The sequence below is a fragment of the Neoarius graeffei genome, chromosome 28, assembly GCF_027579695.1.
Source record: "Neoarius graeffei isolate fNeoGra1 chromosome 28, fNeoGra1.pri, whole genome shotgun sequence".
NCBI lineage: Eukaryota > Metazoa > Chordata > Actinopteri > Siluriformes > Ariidae > Neoarius > Neoarius graeffei.
Window position 1 is genome coordinate 40,508,913 of NC_083596.1, and position 14,064 is coordinate 40,522,976.

A 14,064-nucleotide genomic window follows, 5' to 3' on the forward strand; every position below is an offset into this window, starting at 1 on the left:
TCTTGCATTTTGACATGGTTGAAGTGGTAGGAACCAAAGTTTAAACATCATCTTCTTGTGGTAAATGTTTACAGGACGTCTATCAGTCAACAGTAGCCTTTGCTCCTATTGGTAGGTCACCTCAGAGTTGAGATTAGTTTAACTTGGTACCCGCCCACTTCCTGTCACCTGTGGTTATTTCGCCTGTCATCACTGCTGGTCTCTTCCTGCGTGTACGCCCCTTTACAGCCTTCAGCAGGGCATTTAACCTTTAACTGCGAGTTGCTTTACCTTGATGTCTTTCAGAACAAGTCCCTCCAGTCCCTCTCTGATGACTCGCGTGATCATCTCCGCCAGGTCAGCAGCTTTCTGTCAGAACACAACCTTGTTTTCATTCTCGCTTCTCGAACAGCCATCACTGATCAAGCTGGTTTATTCAAGAGCGCTCACACTAGAAGGTGTGGTACTCATGAGAATCCAGCTTGCTTGACTTTGGAAACGTAGAACTTTTACATTAGACCGTTAACAACACTGTTTTACATGCATGACAAATACAGTCGACAGATATTTGGTCTAGCCTGTCCAAACACCTGACATTTTCGTGTGGGTGATTCAAAGTGAATTTAATGTCCCTAAACCGCACTTTTTTTTTCCTTGTACAAAGCAACAATCATTATGCTGATTGACCATGTGTTTTAGGCCAAGTTTACATTAGACCGTATCTGTCTCGTTTTCTTCGCGGATGCACTGTCCGTTTACATTAAAACGCCTGGAAACGGGAATCCGCCAGGGTCCACGTATTCAATCCAGATCGTGTCTGGTCCGGTGCTGTGTAAACATTGAGAATACGCGGATACGCTGTGCTGAGCTCTAGCTGGCGTCGTCATTGGACAACGTCACTGTGACATCCACCTTCCTGATTTGCTGGCGTTGGTCATGTGACGCGACTGCTGAAAAACGGCGCGGACTTCCGCCTTGTATCACCTTTCATTAAAGAGTATAAAAGTATGAAAATACTGCAAATACTGATGCAAATACTGCCCATTGTGTAGTTATGATTGTCTTTAGGCTTGCCATCCTTCCACTTGCAAGTGGTAAGTGATATGCGCTGGGATCACACACACAGCGGCTCAGTCCCGAATCACTGCTCGTGTGCTTCACTCGCGCACTATGTGAGCTGCGCAGGGCCGGAGTGCGCACCCTCCAGAGGGCACTCGCTGTTCAGGGCGGAGTGATTTGGAGCGCAGGATGCCTGCGGAGCCAAGCGTATCCGTGTATTGGCGTTGCTGTGTGCACGCGAATCGTGTATTGGCGTTGCTGTGTGCACACTAATCGTTTTAAAAACATTAATCTGATGATCCGCTGATACGGTCTAATGTAAACCCAACCTTAGAATCATAGCTGATCAAAAAGGCCATAAATTGATGGAAAAAAAAAAAAATCAATAAGATCAGCCAATTTTCACGGAATCTGTTGAGACTGATCGGGAAGATCCCGAAGGGGTGCGTGACGTCACACGTGTTTAAAAAACAAACAAACAAACAAAAAAAAGGGTATCGATTTCGTTCATGTGTGCAGCAGTGGTTAGACCAGTCTCGATATGGAATCACGTTTTGGAGAGAATTCTGATAGTGATTGAGATTCTTATTTGTTGGATGATTATCAAGGATCTTCTGGAGTAAATGGTTCTCTTTTCAAGCCCCCCCCAAGACGAGAAACAGATGCCAGTTCACGACAGTCCCACTCACCACTGATGGCGCACCACCAGCCAGAGAGAACTAGAAACACAGATTGGTTTGTGGATTTTTATTCTAAGCTGGCTGCTGCAAAATACAGGGAAAATTTTTACATTTTTTTTTTTCCGCAGTGCAATTTTCATCAAATCCTGCGCTCTGATTGGCTGGCGAGCGGGTCCGTATCCTACAGTACGGACCCCGGTTACGGAGCTCTGGCGACTCGCTCGTTCACAACAACAATAAACATAGTAGCAATTGTCAACATTTATCTTTTTTATAAGATTATCAAAAATCTTATACATTTTTGCCTAGGGCTGGGTTCAAAAGATCGAGTCACGATCCGATATCGATTCACGTTCAAAAAATACGAGATCGACTCAAAAATGTGTGGATCGATCTCTTCCAGGTGCCTATAGGCACTATTTTCTCGACCGCGCAAGGACCGCTATAAAAAGCGGGTGCTGGCAAACGAAACCGAAACTTGAGAACGCGAGATGGCTGAAGCTGCACAGCTAAAATTACCGACTGGCCTGAAAGCTGATGTATGGCATTACTTTGGATTCAAACGTTACGAGGACAGAGACGAAGTCGACAGAACAAAAGCAGTGTGCAAACTGTGCCACATAGAGGTAAAATATAGTGGCAATTCAACCAATCTCCGCAACCACTTATCCAGGCACCACGCCGACACAGTTTCAGCTAAACCTGCGGCGAATCAAACTGCACTGGAGAAGGCATTTGGTGTTAAATTACATGCACAAACACACACGAGGCTGTTCCTGTCAATAGAGACAGTTTTTACTTTAAAGTGACAATCCAGCAATATCTAAGTAAAACGATATCGAATCGGATCGTGACCTTATGAATCAGAATCGAATCGATCCAGGAAATCTGGATCGATTCCCAGCCCTATTTTTGCCAGCATTTCTCAGCATAATAGCATTAATTTTACAGCATGGACAGCAATAACGCCAGTCTTCACAGCGAAAGCGAGTTTTACTACCCTGAGGAAGAAGAAATAAAAGAAAACATTTCAGGAGAAAGCTAAAAACCTCTAACTTGCTAACGCCGAGCAAAAACATGGCTGAATCCTGAATGACTCCTATTTGTATAAACAGGGAACTACATAGGCGGCAAAATGTAGGTTTTTTTTTGAAGTGCACTTGTATACCGAGGAGGAAGCAATTTGCATTACAGCCGTGAATGAGGATTCAAAATGGCGGCTCGGCTCTCCCTTTCGGGCACTCTTGTTTTCTGTTAGAATTTGGTAAAGAAAAAAATAAATATATATTATTTACCAGCTTAAGGTCGGTTTCTTTTTTTTTTGCTCCAATAATTCCCATGTGGTCGTTCTGGTAGTAATGAACACTGGATGAATCGGATTTATAATGATTAGCAGGCCTAGTCATGTGTAGATCCATGTGCAGTAAACAGTGGGTCCTGACTCATGTCCCTATGGTCCGTGCAGGTTAGCAACTACATGTACAAACTAGACCGGACAATTCCCCGGGGGAAATTGTGAGAGGATGCAGTGCGCGAAGCAATTCGGTCACGCATGTTTGCTGGCCGTGAATGTGTGACCTGCAATGATGTTTCAATGCAATGATTATGTGTGTGATTGAGACAGCAGCCCCCCCCCCCATCACTCACTGCTCCCAGTCGGCATGGCGACGGGCCTGAGAAAGCACAGAGTGACACAATCTTGTCAATTTTTGGCTGATTTTGGCTCAGGATCAGGCCTTGAACAATGACAAATAACTCGACACCGAAAGCAGCTATTCACAAAATTCTTTCACAGTGAGCGCTAGAAGGGTCTCCTGAATAAACTGATGTAATTTTTTGTCTGTAGTCTTAAAAATGAGGACAGTAGACTGACTTAAAAATGACTGACTTTTCTGTCACGTTTATAATGGGTGTCAATGAGCTAAGACACACAAGGTCTTGAATTTTGTGCTGTGTTTTACGAAGGACCAGGCCTCGAACAATGACAAATAACTCGACAACGGAAGCAGCTATTCACAAAATTCTTTCAGTGAGCACTAGAAGGGTCTCCTGAATAAAATGATGTATTTTTATGTTTGTAGTGTTAAAAATAAGGACGCTAGAGCGAGTTAAAGATGACTGACTTTTCTGTCACGTTTATAATGGGTGTCAATGAGGCCATTCGGCTGCCCTCTTCTCAGTTTGAGGCTTCTCATTCAAAAACTGTAAATCCTATCGTTTAGGTAGACACATTGTGTGAATCAGGACAAGTTTTCCTACTACTTTTGAGAAAATCAAGTCTGTAGAGTGAAATTTGTGGCTGAAAACACAGTTTAAGTGAGAAAGTTTGAGCTTTTTTTCCAAACTCTCTCCACTCTAAATTAACGAGCTTCACTGGTGTGTAACGCAATAGACACCCATTCAAAAGCCGGATTTTCTCCCGGAACCCACATGGCGTTTGAGCCGGGACTGATCCGAAAGTGTAGAACCGAGCAGAAAAGTTGAATGCCAGATCCACAGAGGAGAAGTTTTCCTACGTTTTAGAGTTTGAATCACGTCTCTAGGTGAAAGCATACCAGAGCAGCGGATGTTTGAAAAAGTGCTTTTTTTTCAATTAATTCCATAGAAATGAATGGGGTTTTTTGGGGCAATTTTTTCGCGACTACGTCGCGAAAAAATCGTATTCTGTAAAGAAAAGTAATAGCATAGCAAGTCCGATCGAGCCGCACGTTTTGATATATTGTTTGTCTGTGTGTGACGTATGGTTATTGAGTTATTCGAAATCAAAATTTGCGTAGGAGGAAGAAGAATACAGAAGAAGAAACACGTAGAAGAACAATAGTTGCAGTGCTTTGCACTGCAACCTAAGGGCTCCCCTAGGGGAGCCTATAGGTTGCTGTGCTGCAGCACTGCATCCTAATAAATATTTTATAATAATAGACACTAATATTTTCATATCTTTATCATTTCATGCCTTGACTCTAATTTCAATGTACGGTAAATATATTCTAACCAATCTAGATCATTAGCTGGTGGTTATTAATTGATAAATTAAGAAAAAAAAAACATTTACATGCAATGTCATCATCTTGACAGGGGCTGTAAGTTGTACACTGCACTGGCACACGTTTGGATAGTTGGCACACTTCCTGGTTTCAAAAGTTTTGGGGTTTTTCCCCTCTTCTGGCCTGTCATCTGTTCCATCAAGAACATCTGTCCTTCATAGCGGTTCTTGTCAATGCTGCTCACAAATTCCCACTTGACTCGAAATCTGCTCGCACAAACCTCACCCACTGTCGCTTTAGATTAGTGTCATTTCTTGGAAATTCGTGAACTGAATGTCCTGTTGTATATGGGGTTGAACATCCAAACATACTGCAGCGCTTTGCACGGAGTCAGATGACCCAGATAACCAGGGTTCCACGTGTGACGTCATGCGAGATTAGCCCTAAGGCAAGGCTGCCTTTTTTCGGGATCCAGCCGCCGCGATTCATCAATTAGTTTTGTGCTTGACAATAAAAGAACAATATTATTTCCCTTCTGCTTTATGAATTCATTTTGGTCGTTACTAATGATATTCCCTGTGTCTTAAATCACTTCCTACTCACTATATAGTGCGGACGCCATTTTGTAGTGCTGTCCGAATGTACAGTGAGAATTATTATACCCTATATAGTGCACTTAAAGTATCCCACAATGCATTACGAAAAGTAGCGTACAACCGATGGTCACTAATCAAGCAATATATCCCATCATGCATTGCGGCTGCGTTGAAAGAAATCAAAAGCCTCAAATTTGATTTAATAAAAGGCAGCGGCAAAGAAGTATTCAGCCTTGATTTAAAAGGCCTGAAAGATGCCGCAGACACAAAGTACTTTGTATTTATTAAAGGTCCCATGGCATCGTTTTTTCATTAATTGTGCGGTGGTCTCTAGTATGAATGAATGCCCTGTGAGCCGGTTTTGGTGAAAAAAAAGGCTGTGGTTCTCCTGTTTCAGGCTGTTCTAGTTTGGTGGAGGAGCGGGTGGCGGGAGAGCGACAGGATTTCAGCTCTTATCATTAATATTCATGACATGTAAACGTGTTACCTCTGATTGGCTAACAGCACTGTGACGCTACCTCCAGTGGGTCAGAACAAGCGGATGTGGGTGTCTTACTATGGCGAGAGAGAAGGAACAAACCGCGAAGGGAAAAATACCGCGCGCTGACGTCATTAAGGTGCGACGCGAGGAAATAAAATAAATTCAACAAATGTTTGGGTTTTTACTAAACAAACAAATAAAATGAACGAGTGACTTAAAAAAAAGAATGTGGGTGTCTTTGTAAAAACTGTTTTGATTGGCTATTATAACAGAGCATGCTGCATGCTTTTTGGTTTTGTAGCACAGAGTACCTGGCTAACTGCAGGAAGCGGTTAGCTGCACAGCTAATGTAGCCATTGCAAGGCTAACGTGGCACCGATTTTAAAACACGGCAAAACGACTCAACAGTTATACGCTTACTTGTTCGGTGTTTGTGGCTGATGCGGCAGGGATGCTTGGTACGGACCCAGGCTTCAGTGACAGTTGATGTGCAAAACCTGCCCTGTACTGTCCCAAGTTGTGGAAACATTCATCAGGAAAATGCTTCCGACAAACATACACCGTCTTAGGTAGACTCGACGGCGTACTATTGGAGTAAATAAAATTAAGCCACTGCGTCTTCAGGGGCTCTCCCGTCGGCAGTAAAAACAGACTCCTTTCTGTGTTGTCACATCCATGTACAGCGCAACTTCCATGTTTGGTGGCAACTTTTGAGCTGGGCGGGCAATCCATACAGTGGGTGGGAATCCAGAGGGGGGGCGTGGGGATCATCTCCCTTGCTGACGTAGGCAAGGGAAGAGCTTATCAACGCGCCGTTTTGACGCGCCATTCTCAAATGTTGGGCATAGTTTGGTTTACACATTATGAAATTTCTAGCCACTGGGGTGACTTAAGAAGGTCAGAGGAACTCATTTTAACGTTAAAAAACCTCAAAGTGAAAATTTCATGCCATGGGACCTTTAATGTGGGGAAATTACACGCTCAGTATAACCATATGTATCATTTTGAAAACCCACCAGCCGACTGATCTGGCATGTTTTATCTGTGCGACAGTAAATGACATACAGTGGCATGCAAAAGTTCGGGCACCCTTACTGAAAATAGTTAAGTGAGCAGAAGATGAACTGATCACCAAAAGGCATAAAGGTAAAGATGAGACATTTCTTTTCAGCGTTTTCTGCAGGATTTGTATTATTTTTGTTTTGTACAACTGGAGAGGGAAAAAAGAAAAGGAACATCATGCGAAAGTTTGGGCACCCCGATACATTTGAGTTCTTGGGTAACTTTTACCAAGGTTCCAGACCTTAATTAGCTTATTGAGCTGTGGCTTGTTCAAATTCTTCGTTCGGAAAGGTCAGATGATGCAGATTTCAAAGCTGTATAAATTCTCTGACTCCTCAAACTTGTCCCTAAAATCAACAGCCATGGGCTCCTCTAAGCAACTCGCTCGCATTCTGAATAATAAAATAATCGATGCTCACAAAGCAGGAGAAGGCTACAAGAACGTAGCAAAGTGTTTTCAGGTAGCCGTTTCCTCAGATCGCAATGTTATTAAGAAATGGCAGTTCACAGAAACGGTGGAGATCAAGGTGAGGTCTGGAAGATGAAGAAAACTTTCTGAAAGAACTGCTCGTTGGATTGCTAGAAAGACAAATAAAATCCCGTTTGACTGCAAAAGACCTTCAGAAAGATTGAGCAGACCCTGGAGTGGTGGTGCACTGTTCTACTATGCAGCGACACCTGAACAAATATGACCTTCATGGAAGAGTCATCAGAAGAAAACCTTTCCTGCGTCCTAGCCACAAAATTCAGCGTCTGAAGTTTGCAAATGAACAGCTAAGCAAGCCTGATGCATTTTGGAAACAAGTCCTGTGGACTGATGAAATCAAAATAGAACTTTTTGGCCTCAATGTACAAAGGTATGTTTGGAGAAAAAAGGGTGGCAAATTCCAGGAAAAGAACACCTCTCCAACTCTGAAGCATGGGTGTGGATCGATCATGCTTTGGGGTTGTGTTGCAGCCAGTGGCACAGGGCACATTTCATTGGTCGAGGGAAGCATGGATTCGAATAAATACCAGCAAATTCTGGAAGCAAACATCACACCATCTGTAAAAAAGTTGAAGTTAAAAAGAGGATGGGTCCTACAATAAGACGATGATCCGAAACACACCTCAAAATCTACAATGGAATACCTCGAGGCCCAAGCTGAAGGTTTTGCCCTGGCCCTCACAGTCCGCTGACCTAAACATCATTGAAAATCTGTGGATAGATCTCAAAAGAGCAGTGCGTGCAAGACAGCCCAGGAAACTTGTAGAACTAGAAGCCTTTTGCAAGGACGAACGCATAAAAATCCCCCAGGTAACAACTGAAAGATTATTAGCTGGCTACAAAAAGTGTTTACAAGCTGTGATACTTGCCAAACTTTTGCTTCGGGCCCTTTTCCTTTTCTGTCATTTTGAAAATGTAAAAGATGAAAATAAAAAATTGTTTTTGCTTAAAATATAAAGTCATCTTTAACTTTATGCCTTTTGGAGATCATTTCATCTTGCTTAACTGTTCACAGTAACAGCGATTCACAGTCTGAAAGCGCCGCTTGTTTTTTTCTTTCATTTTATCAATGAGCTCACTATATAGTCTTCTCTACAGAATTCCCTACACAGTGAGTAGGCAGTAGTGAACGAGTGAGTGATTTCGGACACGGGGATTCATCTTAAAAGCATTACATTTCACTTTAAGAAACAGAGAAGGAAGACGTACTGTGACGTGTTTCATCTCTGAAAACAGAATCCTGTTCGGGACTTCCACCATGTTGTCATGGAGAAACTTTCTTCTCTCGCAAAGTGGCCTGGGAAAACAAAAGACCACCTTAATCTTACAAAACGGTCACGGAAAAATAGTAAATAATTAATGGATAAGGCGAATAAATGGCACAAACTGGACTTGAGAGTTTCTTTTGTTGCATTCGATGAATTCCACCTCACTAGGTGGAAAAACACTCATTTAAAAAGAGTTGAGTAGTGCCGTTAATAAAGCACTTACTTATCCATGAGGCTGACACCATTAAAATAAATGCAGTCAAAAACAAACAGGCAGACTTGTGCGTCTTGGAACGCCGCTTTCTGAAAACACAGACGGATAAGAACGTCATCGATCGCTAATAGCATGCCTTTCGTTAAAATAAGAACTCGGCCAAGTGCTTACTTTGTGAACTCCTAATGTTCCGAAGGGCAGAGGCTTACTGGTCTTGGTATCAATCAAGAGAACTTCAGTGTCTAGAATCATGCTGTGGCCTCCAGCAAAAGCCTGAGGTATAAACTCTTTAAAATGGGCCACCTGGGAAAGAAAACGAATTAATCAATCAATCTTGCATGCAGCATTCAATTTCCTACAACAGCGAATTTTATCCAAGGCCATTATTAAAAAATGTTCCGTTTCCGGTCCACCGGTCAGGTGAGCGCCGTTTGTGCGGTTGAATTTTTTTTTTTTAAACGCCGGTTTTTCGACATTTTTTTCGGGTTCATAAATCTAAAATCGAACTTGACATTTCCGCATTCCCAGGGCTTTCCACTAAGGCTCATACTAGCCAGCCATGACAAATAAGTAGCCAGCCGTGGGGGAGTAAACACAAAAACTCCTGTGCACGCAGTTCCCAGGATTAAATGTATTTTCCACAGACCATTTATTTATTCACTTTACTCAAATACAAAGTAAAATGGCAGTAAATCTTCTTTCTTTTCTTGCGTATTGCATCATGAGGCGTTCCTGGCTTGTAAATCTCTTATTTTCGGTGCATGACACATTCACGCAGCTGAGCATGCTATGAATTAACAACGACAACGGTCTGCAGTGGCGGCTACACAATTACACACTCAGCGAACATTTCTCCATTTGTGTATGAAAATACACTCCAACCACTCAGTTTGGGTTCATTTACAACCAACGGTGTCTTTTGATGCCAGCACGTAATTGAACGAGAGAAGACTGGTTTACCGGAAACAAAATAAGCGTCATCTCTGCTTCTGTTCCCTCCGACACACTACTGCCTCCGCCGAGTGCACGCGCACACACCGCATGTCGGGGCCGCGGATGAGTTACTCTCCCTTGATCAACGAAGTCGGCGGGGAATTTGTGGTTATTATCGGTACAAACGGCGCGAATCACAAATTAAATGAGTGCGGTTCAGTTTGACATTATTGTCAGTCCGTTAGATAAACATTTAATTTTATTAAAATCGAAAATTTAATATTTAGAGCCTGTGGGCTACAAAAATAAGTCATTAAAGTAGCCGGCTGGACTTAATTGTGTAGTCGGCTGTATGGCCGGCAGCCGGCGCTTGTGGAAAGCCCTGCATTCCGTGCAGAATATAGAATCGAATCAGCTCTGCGCATGCGCCGTGCGGCACAAAAACAATGTCAGCCACCATGAAGGAAGGAGATCCGGAGTTTTCAAACATTTGCTTAAGTGTGAAATCGCAAAATGGTATTCTAGCGAACAACAAAATAGTAAAGATTCAGAAAAACAAATCATTCAGTGATCATTTTAATAGTGTAATTTCATCCGAACTAGGCCTAACGCTCGATTTAGAACTACAAAAAGTCAGTGTGTCGGACATTTTAAGTACCTTTGTAAAAGTTTTGCAAATGTTGCAGTCAGCATTTAAAATGCTAACTTAGTTTTTGTACAAGTTTCAGTTGATTAAACGGTCATATTTTATTAAATGTGTCTGCTTTTGTAATAAAAAAGTACTGAAAGAAAAACAAACAGCATTGCGATTTCTTATCCATCCATATATATATATATAAAAAAAAAAAAAAATCCCTCCCTCCCTCCTGAAAATTTTTTTGCTCACCCGGTGGACAGGAAACGGATTTTTTTTTTTTAAGGATGGCCCAATGTCGTACCTTGTGAGGAAGCACGGGTTTGAGGCTGCGGCTGAAGTAGCTGAAGTGATCTCCGTTCTTGTGCACTTGCACGCGCTCGCCGTCGTACTTGATCTCCGAGTACATTCCATTTGGGCATTTCTTCATGGCGTGCTCGATGGACTTGCAGGCTTCTGCCTGGAAAAAACAAAGAAGGAAGAGGAGGAGGACAACGACTCGGAACCTGTAGGAGTCTCAGCTTAATTAATTCCACTCAATAATATTTGACCAAGCTTTGCTCAATATTAAAGTAGCTCTGACCAGCATGGGCTGCACAGGGGTCATAAGAGTGGCCTCGACACTCAAGAGCTTCCTCGGGCCGCCGCCGTTCAATGCCTCCTGCTGATTGCGTAGGACTCGGTCAATCACGTCGCCGAGGTTTCGAGAGGCTTTGAAGGCGTCGTAGGCATTAGGGTCTAAAGCATCCAGGCTGTGGAAGAGGAGGAGTCAATAGTTGTTGATTGGGACTAAAGGTTGACTGGTTAATATACACCACAAAAATGAAGATGTTTATTGAGGTTTTTCACCCACGAGACCAAGTCATGTGATGCATCGTTAGGCTGCCATTTTGGACGTCACGGCTCGAATCAATTTGAACGCGAGGAAGGCGACAAACGAAAAACATAAAAGAAAAAGGAGCGAGATGCAGAAAACACCTTCACTATCCAGCGACGTAGGGCATTTACAGGGCGAGCAGAGGGAGAGGTATTTGCAAAAATTGAGGTTAGCAGGCTTAGAGAACGACGTTTCCCTGCTTCCACCAGGATTGTTCACTGACGTACGGAAGTACACGAAGCCCTCGTCTTTACCTGACTTCGGCCCACATGATCTGTATACCTATGTCGTTAAAAACCCATCGCCATACACAGGTATTGATCTGAAAGCGTATAAGAGTTTGGATGCCTACAAATATTTTGTGTCAGGCTGGGTAACATGCCTACATCAGCGGGTCGTCCCTGGAGCCGGTGGTCGCCATCTTATTACAGCTAAGGTTTGTTCACATTTTCATTTACTTTCGGTCCTCAGGATAAACAAAATGTTATTAAATGTCATTGAAATAACTTCTTAGTCTGTTGAGACATGGCCCGTTATAAATTTGCTGTTACCAGGCAATGACCAAGAACTGTATTATTAGGGTCGGTGTCTGTGTTGTAGCAGTGTACTAGCAGCTAGCTGTTCGCACTAGCTAATGTCAACAACATAGTAGCTAGTATGTTACTGTAGCAATGTTTACGTTCAGTCATTTGGATGACTGTTAAAACCTTTCAGTCTCAAGTTTTTCCTTTACTGGATTTACTAGTTTACTGTAATTATGATCCGGCAGCTATTTACACCGGATCCAGTGTAAATAGCTGCCGGAGCGCGCTCCGGCTTGCTCCCCCTCAAATTAAGCAGCGCGCTCCGGCTTGCTCCCGGACTGCTCCAGCCGAGGTTCCGGAGCGCGCTCCGGCTTGCTCCCCCTCAAATTAAGCAGCGTGCTCCGGCTTGCTCCCGGAGTGCTGAGGTTCCGGAGCGCGCTCCGGCTTGCTCCCCCTCAAATTAAGCAGCATGCTCCGGCTTGCTCCCGGAGTGCTGAGGTTCCGGAGCGCTCTCCGGCTTGCTCCCCCTCAAATTAAGCAGCGCACTCCGGCTTGCTCCCGGAGTGCTCCGGCCGAGGTTCCGGAGCGCGCTCCGGCTTGCTCCCCCTCAAATTAAGCAGCGCTCTCCGGCTTGCTCCCCCTCAAATTAAGCAGCGCACTCCGGCTTGCTCCCGGAGTGCTCCGGCCGAGGTTCCGGAGCGCGCTCCGGCTTGCTCCCCCTCAAATTAAGCAGCACGCTCCGGCTTGCTCCCCCTCAAATTAAGCAGCGCACTCCGGCTTGCTCCCGGAGTGCTCCGGCCGAGGTTCCGGAGCGCGCTCCGGCTTGCTCCCCCTCAAATTAAGCAGCGCGCTCCGGCTTGCTCCCCCTCAAATTAAGCAGCGCGCTCCGGCTTGCTCCCCCTCAAATTAAGCAGCGCGCTCCGGCTTGCTCCCGGAGTGCTCCGGCCGAGGTTCCGGAGCGCGCTCCGGCTTGCTCCCCCTCAAATTAAGCAGTACGCTCCGGCTTGCTCCCGGAGTGCTGAGGTTCCGGAGCGCTCTCCGGCTTGCTCCCCCTCAAATTAAGCAGCGCGCCCCGGCTTGCTCCCCCTCAAATTAAGCAGCGCGCCCCGGCTTGCTCCCGGAGTGATCCGGCCGAGGTTCCGGAGCGCGCTCCGACTTGCTTCCCCTCAAATTAAGCAGCACGCTCCGGCTTGCTCCCCCTCAAATTAAGCAGCGCGCCCCGGCTTGCTCCCGGAGTGCTCCGGCCGAGGTTCCGGAGCGCGCTCCGGCTTGCTTCCCCTCAAATTAAGCAGCGCGCTCCGGCTTGCTCCCCCTCAAATTAAGCAGCGCGCCCCGGCTTGCTCCCGGAGTGATCCGGCCGAGGTTCCGGAGCGCGCTCCGGCTTGCTCCCCCTCAAATTAAGCAGCACGCTCCGGCTTGCTCCCGGAGTGCTGAGGTTCCGGAGCGCTTTCCGGCTTGCTCCCCCTCAAATTAAGCAGCGCGCTCCGGCTTGCTCCCAGAGTGCTCCGGCCGAGGTTCCGGAGTGCTCTCCGGCTTGCTTCCCCTCAAATTAAGCAGCAAGCCGGAGCGCGCTCCGGAACCTCGGCCGGAGCAGTCCGGGAGCAAGCCGGAGCGTGCTGCTTAATTTGAGGGGGAGCAAGCCGGAGCGCGCTCCGGCAGCTATTTACACTGGATCCGGTGTAAATAGCTGCCGGATCATAATTACAGTAAACTAGTAAATACAGTAAAGGAAAAACTTGAGACTGAAAGGTTTTAACAGTCATCCAAATGACTGAACGTAAACATTGCTACAGTAACATACTAGCTACTATGTTGTTGACATTAGCTAGCTTGACCTTCAAAATGGCGGACACCGGGGCGTCACGTGACCCTGTGATGTCAGGTGAAAAACCTCAATTACTTCATATATTCCTAGGACCTGCTGGTGTGAGGACAGTTGTTAGCGAACACTTACACATGTTTGGCACCAGAATTAATCTTCAGGTCGTGTTTCACCAGACGGATGTAACACTTCAAGTCGTTCCCTGTGCATCTATTATCCAAACAAATGAGCACGACTTAAAACCACAGTACACTTGGTGTGGGATACGGACGATAAACCAGGCTTACTTTTTCGCGATGTCCTCCAGTTCTGTCTGCTGCTCGTCTTCTTTAGTGAGCTGAGCCAGGCGGTTTAGCGACGCGTCCACTTCCTGGATGGTCAGCAGACTCTTGGTTGAAGGAGGAAACGACTTGCTGGCTTCAAAAAACATCCTCACCGTCTCGGAGACATCTCCCTTCGATTCC

The 14,064-nt window shown here is 45.1% G+C and overlaps 1 protein-coding gene across 2 annotated transcripts in view; it reads right to left on the bottom strand.

The window, feature by feature from the left end:
* The window catches only part of lig3 (ligase III, DNA, ATP-dependent), a 52,548-nt gene that overhangs the window by 29,697 nt on the left and 8,787 nt on the right, over positions 1-14,064 (bottom strand). For both annotated transcript variants that reach the window (XM_060912870.1, XM_060912871.1), the window contains exons 6-13: positions 13,888-14,054; positions 13,733-13,810; positions 10,961-11,129; positions 10,682-10,837; positions 8,982-9,113; positions 8,820-8,899; positions 8,538-8,625; positions 271-348 (exon numbers count right to left, since the gene is read on the bottom strand). In XM_060912870.1, the coding sequence (XP_060768853.1) occupies positions 271-348; positions 8,538-8,625; positions 8,820-8,899; positions 8,982-9,113; positions 10,682-10,837; positions 10,961-11,129; positions 13,733-13,810; positions 13,888-14,054 (948 nt within the window). The remainder of the gene's footprint in view (positions 1-270; positions 349-8,537; positions 8,626-8,819; positions 8,900-8,981; positions 9,114-10,681; positions 10,838-10,960; positions 11,130-13,732; positions 13,811-13,887; positions 14,055-14,064) is intronic.